A 14486-nucleotide genomic window follows, 5' to 3' on the forward strand; every position below is an offset into this window, starting at 1 on the left:
AGAAGATTTTATATATATATCTTTCTCCATAAATATTCTCCCATTAACACTAATAATGGAAGAATAATTTTTATTTCAATAAAAATGTAAATATACGAGATACAATGATATCTGAAACGATCGTCGTTAACACCCTGCTGAAATGACCGCTATCGGAGGCAATCCGGAAGATCTGGGATTCATTCTTTCCTACAGCGGGGCCTCTGAAGTTCAATGAGTTCATAAAGTTTCTTTCACATTCATTTAATTTGATAGAGCTCTATAAATCAGGGTATGTCGAGCTCACTTTTCCATGTTGAAAATCGATGAATTATATCACAGAACTTAAACGAAATATGGCGAATATTAATGATGTATTCGCCGGGCTAATCTTTTGTAGCCTATCCATTTTCATTAACGAATTGATGTATTGTATAAAGTAAAATAATATGATGTGAGATTCTAATATGTTTTGTCCAGAGCACTGAAATTTTAACTTATTTTTATATATTATTTGCGGTTATTAATTAATTATAATATGCAATTATAATATCGGTTGAAATCGTGAAAAAGTTTCGTTTTTCTGGATCTCACATTATTTATTATTTGTATGTGTGTATGTATATGTACGTGATATACGTACTTTCGAGATGCGTCTTGCATGAATACATGTATAGTCACACGCATCTTTGTATTTTTCGCGGTCGGTTTTCGCGATCGGTTTTTCAGGAAAAATTTTCAATTAATTATTTAATTTTATCCATATTATAAATTTTAATTTATCGAGGAATAAGATTAAAATCACTCTCTAACGCGAAGTAAATTTTATTCTATATCTACTTGAATTTCGAATTCAAAGATCAAGTTACGAAGAGATGGTCAATATTTTTGAACAAATAACGGAAGTAAAAATAAATTTGATTTGTATATACAGTAAAGTTTTTTGAATTAATATTCTTCTTTAATTAACCTCTCGTGGTCGTGCATTTTGCGATACGATCGACACTCGTATATTCGAACCGTATGAAATATTTGTCGGTGACGATAACCGACTATGGAAGGAGTTTTCTTCCTTCCTGATCTCTGGTCAAAATGACCAGATTGAATGGCCGGGAGCAACGAAAGGTAGGTCCAATCTGGCCCAACGATGGACTAAATACGACGAGGTAAGTGGTCAATATTGGCCACTCTGATGGAGCACCTAAGTAAGGTGCTGTACGAAGTATAATACTTTGATTTCTTTTGATTTGTCACAATTCGGGTGGGTTATGCTTCTATGTACATACATTCTCGCATATATGCAAGAATGAAACCTCTATTAAATCCCGCGAGCGCGTTAAATCTCAAGTCAAACCCCTAGAAAATCGCGTCGCGGTTAATTAAAAATTTGTAGGTTCCTTATGTTGAAACACGGGTGGGTAGGTCTATAAATCGGAATACGGGTAGGTAGGGATTCGGATAGTCAGGGATAGGTGGACATAATTCGATAGTTAAAAAAATTAGGTAACATAAATTAACGAAGATAACAATAACTTTAATATAAGTACGTAAAAAGAATTTCGTGTTACTGTATACATATACCGAATATTTCATATGTATATAATGTCGAGAGAAATATTGTAGGTATTGTACAGATATTTTATTTTTAAATTTATGTCATTATTTCTTTTATAATATTTTAAGTGTATTGTAAAGTAAGTTATAAGAAAAATGAAATAAATAATAAAAATGTAAGGAATCAAATTGTAAAGAAAAGAGGACCGTCGATTAAACGCGGCGGGGGTGGTGGAGGGCCTCTACAAAATAAAATTTAAAAATACAACAAACCACATACGGATAAGAAGCACGGTGGAAAATTCAAGATTTTCGGATCAAATATATTTTAAAGAAAAAATGCACGATACAAACGCGATCGTTTTTGTTTTCGCCACAATGTAACACGTTGCGTGAATCACGCAGTTTCTACCTCGATCCTTGAGGATGATCGATCGCTCGCGTAATGACACATTGAGAGGTCTCCTTCGTAGACATTCGGCGCGATGCCGTTCTTGAAGCCGCAGCGAGCTACGTGGTGCGAACAGCGAACAAAGGCTTGCGAGCGAAATGGCTGGCGCAACGCTATATATTCGCCCGAGGCGAAACGTATCGCCAAAGCGCATTACAAGGGTGAATGGAGAAACGATAAGAGAGAAGGGAAAGGCATAGGAGTCAACAGGTGTTGTGAAAATTATCTTCCCTAAAAGTTCCTCGCTCATTCAACCCGAGACAATAATCTCAATTTCGCCTTATCCAACATTTCTATGCAGCAAAACACGTAAAATTATCTTTAATACAATTGCCGTGAGATTTTTTTCACAAAAAGTATTATCATCTTTATAGAACATAAATTACACTCCTTTCTTAGATAAATACTGAACAATGCATATTTACGTCTTAATTATGACAATATATGGAAATACAAAAGGACATTAATTGAAATTATACATTCTGCGATACACGCTCTGAGCGTCAAAGAAACTATTCGTAACTTCGCCATTATTTTATGTCCTTTATAAATGTGTAAAAGCAATTTTACAAGAGAACGGAACGTCTGCACTTTGCGTATTGACATCATAATCAAATATGTATCATTATACATATAATTTCTTGTTATCCGCGAAATCATGTACATCTAAGCTGGCGATATTTCATCCGCTATTTCGTTAGGAATTGTTCCTTCGCAGCCACGGCTGGATGTACGAAGGCGATTGGTGTAACGATCTGAGACACGGCTACGGTGTCCTCAGTAAAATTACGAAAGACGGCGAGGTGCGCAAGGTGTACGCCGGCGACTGGGTGAAGGGAAGAAAGCACGGATTCGGAAGCAATTGGTACAAGGGCGGCAGCTATTACGAAGGCACGTTTCGGGAGAACAAACGGGACGGTTACGGCCGGCTCTGGCACAGATGCTGCAGCGGATATTACCAGGGCGCTTGGCTGAACGATCGTTACCACGGAAAAGGGACGCTTGTTCAAGGTTGCCGTTATTTAAAAAAAAAAAAAAGAAAAAGAAAACGAGAGTAGACGTATACGTGTGGAATCTGGAATTAACGGCTTTACAAAATAAGTCCGCCCAAAAATGTTTATCAATTTCTTTTTAATTACGTATTACATAGAACAGGTGATACATCTTTCTTAGCGCTTGTTTGTGTTTGATCTTATTCTCGTGTGGCGCTCGCGAAAATTGTGAACTCGGAATCACGCCGGAATCCCTCGTTCGAAACGCTCTGTACTTAGAAATCGCCATAAATATTTATCTTAAATCCTCATAGAAAACGGTAATCTTTATGAGGGTCAGTTTGCGAATGGCAAGAAGGAAGGTCGGGGTGTCTTCTACCACTTGGACAGACGTCAAGTGCAGGAGGGCCGTTGGGAGAATGACGTCTGCGTGAACAGCACGATACAGGACGTCGACTGCCGCCAGTCAGCTTTACATCCGACATTACAATTTGCAAGGATATCCAGCCAGGCAGCGATACACTTATAAGCACGTTGCGTCACGTCTTGTTCACGTCTTCTCCGAGATCGATTTGGACATAAATGTTTCACGTTTCGCTTAGTCTTTGCCGCGTTCGCGACGAACGAAAAATATAATGCGTGCATGTGACTTCGTACGTACGACTTTTTATTCTGACAATCGCTCCAGTCAGCGCGTTTCGCAAAAACGTCCAACGGTGTATACAAGTAATAATCGAGCATACACGTACACGACGTTCATCCACGATCATTGAGATGTAATGTCTCGGATGTCGCATCCAAGTCTCGCCGCTTCCTGACATATCGTTCCTCATTCTTTACGGCAGTCATAATACGTGTACTTGAAAGTAATGTACTTGCGCGCTGAAAAATGATAAGGGGAATTGCTATCACTCCGCGAGTTAGAATTCTATTTAAGAAAGATATCGGCTTTCGTGTGTCAGCGAAGGCGAGTTTACGCGGCAGACCGTGCATATTGCACGTATGTGTCTGACGTCACAACGTCAAAACACTCGAGAGATGTAAGAGTCGATCGCGTTTCTTGGATAAGCACGTTTTTCAAAAGATAAGTACATTCGAGTACATAAATAGTCGCATCAGCTCTCAATAATTCAGGCTATTGTACTATCGCCTTGCGAGCTGCACATGGCGGCGACGCGCGAGAGTCTCGTAATATCCTTAAAACATACTATTCTTCCTACGTTTTAAGTCGCAACGCAAATGAAGGAATGTGTTTCGTGCCTACATATACAACGGCGTTATCGAACTTCATCTCCTTTCCTAAAATCGACACGATGCTTTCGTAACGCGCGCATCGTGCAAGCGAGCGGAGTTTCATCGCGCTTATACTAATTTACATCACAGAGAACACGCGTATAAAAAAAAACGGAGAGGAAGATCTCATCTGTTGACCGAATCTTCGTAACATCTGTAGCGCGTATGCGTCGATGTGTGCGAAGAAAACGACCCTCTGTCATGTTCCTCGAATGGCTCGCGCGCGAAAGAGACCCTCTTTTCTGGCAGAATCCTCCGAGAAACGTCGCCAACACTCGTCGCAGCACATCGCCGTGAAAAAGATCTCTGCCTCTCTGTCTGCCCCCTTTCTCTCTTGCCGCGTTCCGCGGGGCGAAAACTCTTCTTTTCGCGCTCAAATCGCGAGTCGAATCTCGGCGGTAGGAAAAACTGCGAAGACCGATTCAAACGATATGCGTTACCCCGGTCTGCAAGAGATTCACGCCGTTCCTGCCCTCCACGTCCGTGGATTCGATCTGTTCCTTGAGTAACTCGAGTTCCCGTATGCCGGACACTGTGACCTCGTACTTGTGCGCGACCAGGCTCCGATAGAAATGTATCGCGAACGCGAGGAAGATTATCAGCACCGGTATCAGCACTATGCAGGCCGACCAGGCGGCGACCTCCGAAAAGTCGTAGAACTTCACCCAGCAGAGTATCGCGATCTCTAGCAGGAACAGTAGGAGGCCCAGCAGCGTCGAAAAGGCCCACGCGACCTCGATGTACCAGTGTAGACGCTCGTGTGGCGATTCGTGCACGAGGCTGATGCTGTGCAGATTGCAGACGGCCTCGATGTTCGGCAGAATACACGTGGATATCATCAGGGCCAGCATGTGCACGGCTACGAGCAAGGTCGTGCACACGGCGAAGGCGATCAGCATCTCCGGCGGAACGTGCGTGTCGGGATTCAGCTGTACCTCCACCATGGCGACCTGCGGACAGTGATAGGTTCAGCCTTGGATATTACCTCGGCGCAATTATCATCCGCGCAATACCGAGCAACGCAAACTCGTTAACAAACGCTAAAGATTCCGTTGCTAAAGACCCATTTAGATTCTGCAAACTCGCCGCGTACTCGATGAGAGAGGAAGAAATGAAAGTTGTTTATTGAAAAAGTACGACACAAAACTGCGATTGCTTTCCAAAAGTATTTCAATGATTATTTAATAAACCTATTACACTTGGATAATACTAAACATTTAAATAAATATCACAATTTTTTAACTCTTCATTATTCGCGCGGATATTCAATTGTGATAAATATTCGTGTGAGCTCGAAAACAATACAAATCGCTTTCGGAATTATGCTCTGCAGTTCGCGGGGGAGTTTTTTTCATTTCCGTGTAATGATTACAAAACTAAGCGATAGACTCTATTACGCATATCTCGGGCAATTAATCGCGGAGGATGCGGACGCAACAATCAATCTGTGAGGGATTGCGATAAAACTTATTGTCGTTGGACGGTCTAAAATTAGACTCACTTAGGCCTTATTTAGACACTAAATGAAGGACCGATTCGCTTCTGCGAGCGACGTTATCCTTACCATAGCGAAACCGGAGAGCAGGGCTGACGTTTTACTGGACGCCTTGAGCTTCGCGCGGCTCAGCTGCAGCTTCCGCCAGGACAAGTAGCCCGGTGTGTGAAGGCCATCTCCTGCCTGCGACATCGTCGACTGTGGCGAACAAAAAGCGGAGATGACAAATTAATCTCGATTCGGACGGAAGGGCCGTAGACTTTTACGGATAGACCGCGCACCTCGCGCGGGAAGATAAGTGTAGCTGCCGTAGCTAAAAACTCCACGTGACAACTAAATTTCAGTTGTAAAATTTGAACAGCTAATATTCACTTGTGATAGTTAAATATTATGTTACTGTGCCAACTGTATTAGGTGCGATAGCAAACCGTTTGCTGTGGTGTAGAAATTTATAGTTATGGCAGCAAACCATTAGCTACGGTAGCAAACTTTTTTCAGTGCATGAGAGGTTTTGAAGATCGCATATAAAAAGAGAGAGAGAGAAAGAGAGAGTCAAAAATAGGGACTAATGTCTGTAATAATGTCTGTCTAATGCGCGAATTGGTTTCTCTCGCTCTTTTTACGTAAGAGAGAGAGAGAGAGACAGCATTACGGACGGACTATCTCTGCCCTTCAGATCTTGTCTTCAGCTTGCCCGTACGAAGACGCAGTCGATCTGCACGAGGCCTAATCTACAATGTGCTCTCTGCGTCTAGAAACATTCTATTTTGTTGACAATAAATAGAATGTTTAATTAAATAGAATAAATACATTTGAAAAATTTGTGCAAGTTAATAAATTGTATATTATACATTATGTAAGGGCCTGAGCAGAATGGTTGTCTTGTACTATTAAGACATAAGACAGTTATTGTGCATTGCCTCAAGACAAAGGCTTAAAACATAAAACATTGCCTTGAGACTGTCTTAAGAGTATAAGACAGCCATTCTGCTCAGGCCCTTAGCTGCGTTCGGCAGTGCAAATCTGAGGCGTCGGAGTGCTCCCTTGCGTTCGTGCGAGCGAGAGAGGTGAATGAGATAGAGCGAGAGGAAATGCACTCCGACGCCTCAGATGGGTAATACCGAACGCAACCATAGTGGACAAATTTTGTTAAGCGTTTTGATTTGCTTATATAAAATAGAATATTTCTAGATGCAGAAAGCACATTGCTGATTAGGCTTAAGTCTATGGGAAGGGCAGGCGATCTCGCGTTCTCGCTATCTCACCGAGGGACGGGAGAGGCAGGGAGGGAGGGAGGGATATCAAGTGCCTGCGATAACTCGATATCTTGCGATCTCACCCGGGGGAGGGGGAGGAGAGGGGAGGGTAAACTCCCCGTGGAAGCTTGAGCGTGAGTTAAGAAAGAGAGACACGTACCGGAGATCGATGGCAACGTCGGTGCCAACGGGAGAACTTGCCAAAAGTTCCGCAGCGGTAGGACAAAAAACCAATGGGTGCTGAACGAAACAGATAATAAGGAAAATTAATGAGAACGTAGAGGTGCGTGTGCGGCGGCTGATACGTTACGGCGAGAGATCGACTGCCGCGCGCGTCTTGCGGGAGGTCTGGCGAGCACGAGGAAGAAAACATACCCATACGCCGTGCACACACATGCACGTGCACGAAAACATCACGCGCGTGAAGATATCGCGTGCGCTTCGGGGGGATACTTGCGCCGATGATGCACGCACGATGGACTTTATGTGGCGTCTACAAGTCGTGTATTCGCCGGGAAGACGTTGCCCAACTTCGATTCGTGATCGCCGATCCGTGGTTTGAGGTTTCCGGTTGGGCGTTAGCGAGATCGCAAGCACGTTAAATGGAAGATGATGTGCAAAATTCGCGATCCAGGTGCAAAATGCGTGAAAAAAGCGTAACGCGAGGTAGAAAGTAATTTTCTTACAAGAAGTGCGTTCGGGAGCTCACTATCAGCGCTGAAAGCGTCATTCTATCTTTGTTGCTCAATGCGTCGAAGAAAGAGCGACACTTTTAGCGCTAAGTACACGGAGAGAATTTTCTCTTAAAATGTGTTCTGAAAATTATGTAATCGTGGGACAACACGGCATTTCAAAAAATTTGATGCGAGTTTTTTTGCAATTTTGCCATACATTTTACTAGTAAAATTGCAGAAAACTCATCAAGTTCTTCAAAATACCATGTGGTCCCACGATTGCCCTATTTTCAGGGTACATTTTAAGAGAAAATTCTCTCAGTGTAGCGCTGATAGTGAGCTCCCGAACGCACCCAAGATGTGTGAAATGTTTGCTCTCGATTCTTGGCGGTCCCGTATTCTTCGATGGTTTAAACATTAATAATAAATAAATAAATGTCAACGCGGTGTGTCGACAAATAGAAATGTGAGGAAGACAATAATTACGTACGTATAATTAAATGACGTTATCTTTTACTGTCCATGTCAAGGTGTAACGTCGAGTCGGTTTGCGTCTTGACACGTGTTAAAAATGGTGACTGGCGCGTTTGTCACACGATACCGGTCTTTTGTTTGTTTAGAGCTAAGAAAGAGATCGGGAAATATGTCTTTAAAACGGACACGCTGAATAATGAAACCAAAATACCAAAGTTATAGTGATGAGGATAGTAACTTCGAATAAATTAAAAAGAAATGGTTGACTACCTTGGAGTGACAATACTGGCAGCAACAACGAATAAAATTTTAATTTGTCTTTCTCTACTTTTATTATTATTAGTATTTTTATGCAAATACGTGAAATATTTTTACGACATACGCGGACTTACGTATTTTTCTTTCGTACCGGAGACTGCATTTACGCGCTTCTCAACCGCATAGAAAAAGTCACGTGGACCAGGGGCTCGATTCTTGAATTCATTCAAGAGAGAAACGTATGCGAAAATTCTGTTCTCACAGAAAAGTTGAAAGTCGATTGGCTGAAAACCATACGAATAGCCAATTAACTTGCAACTTTTCTGTAAGAGCAGAATTTTCGCACACGTTTCTCCTTCGAATAAATTCAAGAATCGAGTCCCTGATACTCCGTGTAAGTAAACGATACTGTTGACAATGTCAATCTGTGTATTTCAACTGCACAGGCACTTTCAAGATTACTCGCGAGTTGCATCGCACGGATTATTCACGTTTCTGTTATCAAGTTTTTTCGTAAACAAGAACAAGTGATTATAAACGCATAATCGGTGTACACAGCGAGCATACGTTGAATACTAATAAATAAAAAAAAAGAAGCTGCACACATGATGAAAATGTTGCGTGCCTTACGTCATATCTGTAGATACGTATGTTTATCTAATTTTAAGCCGTTAATCACAATAAGCTCACAGCAATCAAACCCGCGGCGCGCTCAAAGAAATAAATGCACATAAATTTTCCTTGTCGTAACAAAGATTAGTCGACGTAATCTCAAGTCTACATTGTACAGTCGAACGTATGTACATACAGACGTGTCAGTAATATTGAAAATATTTCACTCGATAAAACCACTTTGCGAGCGAATCGCGAGTATAAAGACGACTCGGTCTTTGCAGCATGCAAATAAGAAAAAAAAAGAGGGGAAGTATTACGACGTTATCGTTACGAACGACATCCGGATAATTATCAGTACGTAACGCACATGCTGAGTGAAGCATTGAAGAATTGCGACTAATTGCGCGTTCTAAGTCAGATATATAACAGCATATATCTGTTCGCGTATAACGTGTTCGATGTTCGATAAGTGGAGAGGATTTTAGAAAGGCACGCACTTGTCCCCTCGTCGGACAAGATTAAACGACAGAGATAATCACGGTATCGCATCGACGCATCGATCAGTCGCATGGAAATTCGAATTCGATGTAATACGAGACATTATTTTAAAGCAGGCTCTGGATACCGTAATAATTTCGCTGGCAATTGTATACCGGGTCGGCAGTAGCTCAGTTACAAAATCATAACGGCAGAAGTCGGGATTGGGTGTCGGATACTGACAAAATTATTTGTAGTACTGAAATATGTTTAAATCCTCGATAATATCCCGATTCGAAGTTTTGGTCCTATGTTGTATAGTAGGACCTAAGACAGTAAAAGAGGTCGAACTGCAAGTACAAAATTTACTCCTATACTTTAAAACTGATAGTGTCGAAAATTTCTACTTTTGCCAATTAAAGTAGGCCCTTTTAAGTAGGAGCTAAAGTAAATTTTTAGAATTAAAGATTCAAGGGAGGAGTAAAAAAATATGTCATCAAAGTAGGTTCTTGCTGGTCTATGTAGGTGTATAGATCAGCTAAGTAGGTGCAATTTATCCTTAAAAATATCAAAATGGTACCAAAGTTTCGACTCGGGATATCGACATTTGCACTAGTCTTGATCAATCAAGTCAGCCTGCAGTGTACTTGACGTACATTGCACAAGAGAAAATTACGTATATAAATTCCTACGGAGAGAATTTTCTTTTACAATTTACCTTGAAAATCACGTGATCGTGGAACAACGTGGCATTTTGAAGAATTTTATGCGAGTCTTTTGAAATTTTACTAGTAAAATGTATGCTAAGTATGATTACTAATAATATGTATGGTAAAATTTCAAAAAAACTCATAAAATTCTTTAAAAGGTCATGTTGTCCCACGATTACGTAATTTTCAGGCTATACTTTAAGAAAAACATTTTCTCCGCATATTAATTGATTCACATCAATTGTATTTATATCGATGGATTTCTATTTCAGTTATAAAACCGATATTGCTTACATCGTTCTCACTTCCTGTTTTAAAGGGCGTTTAAAGGCAGTATAAATACGAAGAAAATAGATATATTATTACAGGCGCAATAAAAATAGTTCCGCGTAAGCTAGAATCATGAGAAATCCAATGTATATTTTTCTGGTTCTGCCACGATCTTACTGCTGAGCACTCGCAGTTTCCCCGTAGCGCATCGGAATACTTCGATAACAGAATAACAACTTCTTAATATAAAAAACAATATTAATAATTTTATAAAAAAGTAAAATACATCTTTCACATAATCGCTGTGCAAAAGTAGAACATTCTTTATCCGAGTGTTGCAAACGTAGCGCGATTTCTAAAAATGTTTACATCTCGTATATCATGCGTGTCATTACATTTAAGACCTAAAATTTCAATCTCCTGACACATCGTTTCTCAGCGAACCACGGGAGAGCTACGTAATCTTGAGCGTTTCTGCGGTCTTCCTGGCAATAGGTACGATAAAAACAAAACATTAATTCAAATCAACGACGAGTAGTGGGAGCGAGAATAATAATGACACGATGAAATGCGAGACGCGGTCGCAGCGGCAGCAGCACAGAGCGCAAAGCGATGGAGGAGAAAAGAACGCGCGCGACATGCAGGTGCCGGGCGAGGAGGAGAGGAGCTCTGCTGCCGCGGAGGAGGATCAGCTGGGGCAAGTCTACCGACCTGACAGTGATCGTGGAACGGCTTGTGAAAGCAGTGGCCGTCAGCGTTGCGCAGGTGTTCGTGCGCCACGTGTACGTGGGTCGGCAAATGCGAAGTGGGGAGCACCGCTCCGCCGCTCTCCGCGCCAAACACTGAATTGCGCCCGGTGCTGGTCGACCATACGGACATCAGGCTCGATCCTTGCGCTGCTCTGTCCGGAGCTGCAAACGAAACCGGAATGAATGGGAAGAATGAATCGGCCTCGCGAACACGCGCTCGCGCGAAATGGCGCGACGCCGTTCGAAGAAGCGGCGCGTCGAGGATGAATAAAAAGGAGAGTATAGGAATTAAGAAGGAAAAAAGAAGTCTCTGAGCGGTAGCCATTGTCAGATCATATATTCAGGATCGTCTTAAGGGGTCATTTCACTTTAATAATTTTCTTCCCGGCGGGCAGTGATGCGATTGTTTCGTTCCTCGAGTGGCTAATAAAAAGAGTCTATAAATTTTATTAGACCTTAAGCGCTTGGAAATTACGCCGCACCTTTTGTATTTTCCATTTAATATACCCTCTTGTGTATTTTATGTATAGAGGGAAGTCCTAATATGAGGTGGCGGAGTTTCTGCTAAATTAATAGGCATCACCTGTTGGTTCCACCATGAATTTATTGCCCCTGGAGTGAAATCTCTGTTTAATGGAAAATTGATTATCAGATCGTGTAATCGTTGCGAAAAAAGATTTACGATTGAATTTGGACGTTAAAAACCTACTGTCTCGTATTAGAATCCTATCTCATAATAGAGGACTTGCCTCTATTATAATATGGATAAATTTCTATACATTTCGACTTTATGTGCTTGCCTTATTTCATCATCTCGATTTTAGACCGATGGCAGAAGTAACGCTCCCTCGTAGAGGAACTCGAGAATTCCTCTCTATTTTAGATCGCATTAATCTCGATTATGCTCATCTTCACTTCTCTAAATCGCATGGTAATTCTTAACGACGTACGACAGTGAACGCGCGCTGAAGGAAGTGAAATATAAAACTGGATGGCATATATCCCCCGCGACAAAAACACCCGCACATCATTTTTGGTTGAAATATCTACAATGTTGAATCACAAAAGAAAGGACGCAGTGTATTTTGCTACTGTAGTGCTAATATCCGCAAAAATTGAACCTATACTTAATGGAAATAAGCAAGGAGGAAAAATTATGTTTAATAATTAATATAAGTTTTTTAAATTAATAAAATTCACAAGGCTCTCGTGTGATAAACGCAACTGTGAAGGAACTAAAGACTAAAGAGCCGTGGCAGGACGTTAGTGTCTAAATAATTTTTATAAGTTTTTTTCTTGTGTCTTAAGAACGCAAAATTGAAAATCTTTCTCACATTAAAACTAATACTGTGGCTATTTGGTACTAGAGAAATAAAAGTATTTGAGGGGAATCAATAAAATATCGACTTGTCTCAAATACTTTAATAATAAACATTTTATTGATTCGCCTCAACTGACGTTTCGATATCGATTACATAGTGTTTTTCACTATTTTGCGTATAATAAAAATTAGATGCAGTATACTAGATAAATATACGGCGTTTTTTATTCTTGACTCAGCATTGTATTGTAGATACTTCAATAAAAATTGGCTTTTTCGATGCAGATGCGACTCCCCATTTTCACAGAACATTAATTTGATACGAGATAACGCGCGGTAAAATTGAAATGCGCGCAAGACGCCAAAGTATCTTACATCTTACAGCGCGCCAAGGAATGCAATTAGAACCAGATATATGGATACACGTCCTTGATTCACTCGCCAGTTTGCGATCGTTAATTTCGTCCGCTACGTCGGGTCTCGAGTTCGGCACTGAAGCTTAGCCGATCCTTTACGTTTTTTACCCTGGCTTTCACCCAGGTCGTTTAACTTTTATCTTACTAGTTTAATTGTCATCCTTTGTCTCTTTCCAACTGTTGCCTCAGAAAGAAACAAACGATGAATTTAACTAATTGTAAGATCAAAGTTAAACAATGTTGGTGAAAACCGGAGTAAAGGTCTGTGTCTACGATGTTAAAACTTGGTCCAAGTGCTAGTTCGGAGAAATGTGTAGCCAATCAACTGGCAGCTTTTATGGAATAGCTGCAAGTTCATTGGCTACAGATTTCTCAGAACTAGAACATGGACCAAGTTTTAGCATCGGGGACACAGGCCTTAATACCCGTTTCTACCCATGCAGATTAACTTTAATCACGGCTTAAATTACTGCGAGACACGTCTCTCGGAGAAGAATGCAGCGGAGATTTGTTGACGGTGCGGTATCACGAAAGGCGACACGCCGCTTAATTTGCCTTAACGAACGCGTCAATTGAACGGCTCACGCGAGTCGTACGCATTGTCGGCCGATCGCAGCGATCGAAAAATCTGCGACGTGACGGAGACCAGTAAACGTAAATTAACGTGCTCGTCGCCGTGCACGTTCTTGTAACACGCGCGCAAGGTCGAAAAATGTAATGCACGCTCGCCGGAAAGCGGTCTGGGTCAAACCAGAACGCCGGTTGAAAAGGATCGCCGATCTGAGCGTGCGATTAGTCGGAGCAGAAAATAACGTACCGAGAGATCTTGTATTCTGCGAGGGGATTTTTGCTCAACGAGCTCTATAACTCTATGCTCTGTATTCTGTAAGATTTTCGCTCTGTAAACTCTTGTAAGCTTTGTATGTAGTTACCTGGTTATTTAACTGTTCCTTCTTTTTGCTCATTGCTCTTTCTCTTACTCCGCTGTGCTACGTAGCTTATACACGGAGAGAATTTTCTTTTAAAATTTATCCTGGAAATTATGTAATCGTGGGACAACACGGCATCTCGAAGAATTTTATGAGTTCTTTTTTAATTTTACCACACATTTCACTAGTAAATATACTCAGTATAGATTTTACTAGTAAAATGTATGGTAAAAATGTACACAGTTGGAAAATTTGTGTTTTCTTGTTTAAAAAATGCCGGTTAAAATTTTTGTGTTAAATGTTTAATAGCGAATTCGGTCGCTTGCACTAATGTACACTAGTGTACACTGAGTGCAAACTTTCCCAGTGCAACGTATTCGATCGATGCCTTCTGTTTCAGTGCATTGCACTCGTCGTATTCGGTTATATTGCACTATTACAGTACAAACCTTATATCATGTTTGATGAGTGTTACACTAACCGAGTGTAGCACTGACTTTGTATTCGGATACGCAAAATAAACTGAAGGAGTGCAAAGTTTATTACACGGTCAATTTTTGCAGTGTAGTTATT

General features: G+C 41.1%; 2 protein-coding genes across 2 annotated transcripts in view; one reads left to right on the forward strand and one right to left on the reverse strand.

The window, feature by feature from the left end:
• Positions 1-1748: 1748 nt before the first annotated feature.
• Positions 1749-3516, forward strand: LOC105565483 (MORN repeat-containing protein 3-like). The gene is made up of 3 exons (XM_012018730.1): positions 1749-2194; positions 2703-3038; positions 3280-3516. Exons 1-3 carry the CDS (start codon positions 2019-2021, stop codon positions 3503-3505), a joined length of 738 nt encoding a protein of 245 aa, XP_011874120.1. The 5' UTR covers positions 1749-2018; the 3' UTR covers positions 3506-3516.
• Positions 3517-4670: 1154 nt separating this feature from the next.
• LOC105565427 (calcium release-activated calcium channel protein 1-like) overlaps positions 4671-14486 on the reverse strand; it is a 27470-nt gene continuing 17654 nt past the window's right edge. The window contains 5 exon segments of the mRNA XM_012018611.1: positions 4671-5219; positions 5834-5962; positions 7181-7231; positions 7234-7260; positions 11210-11409. Coding sequence (XP_011874001.1) covers positions 4692-5219; positions 5834-5962; positions 7181-7231; positions 7234-7260; positions 11210-11409 — 935 coding nt within the window. The 3' untranslated portion in view covers positions 4671-4691.

This window comes from Vollenhovia emeryi, unplaced genomic scaffold (assembly GCF_000949405.1).
Source record: "Vollenhovia emeryi isolate VEMERY1.0 unplaced genomic scaffold, V.emery_V1.0 DF939152.1, whole genome shotgun sequence".
NCBI classification, from domain to species: domain Eukaryota; kingdom Metazoa; phylum Arthropoda; class Insecta; order Hymenoptera; family Formicidae; genus Vollenhovia; species Vollenhovia emeryi.

What these genes read in the sequence shown, in the direction of transcription:
- LOC105565483 (XM_012018730.1), top strand. Translation starts at nt 2,019, where the DNA reads ATGCCGTTCTTGAAGCCGCAGCGAGCTACGTGGTGCGAACAGCGAACA. An exon ending in AAAGGCATAGGAGTCAACAG is followed by an intron (nt 2,195 to 2,702) that starts GTGTTGTGAAAA and finishes GTTCCTTCGCAG; the next exon opens with CCACGGCTGGATGTACGAAG. An exon ending in AAAAGAAAAAGAAAACGAGA is followed by an intron (nt 3,039 to 3,279) that starts GTAGACGTATAC and finishes ATATTTATCTTA; the next exon opens with AATCCTCATAGAAAACGGTA.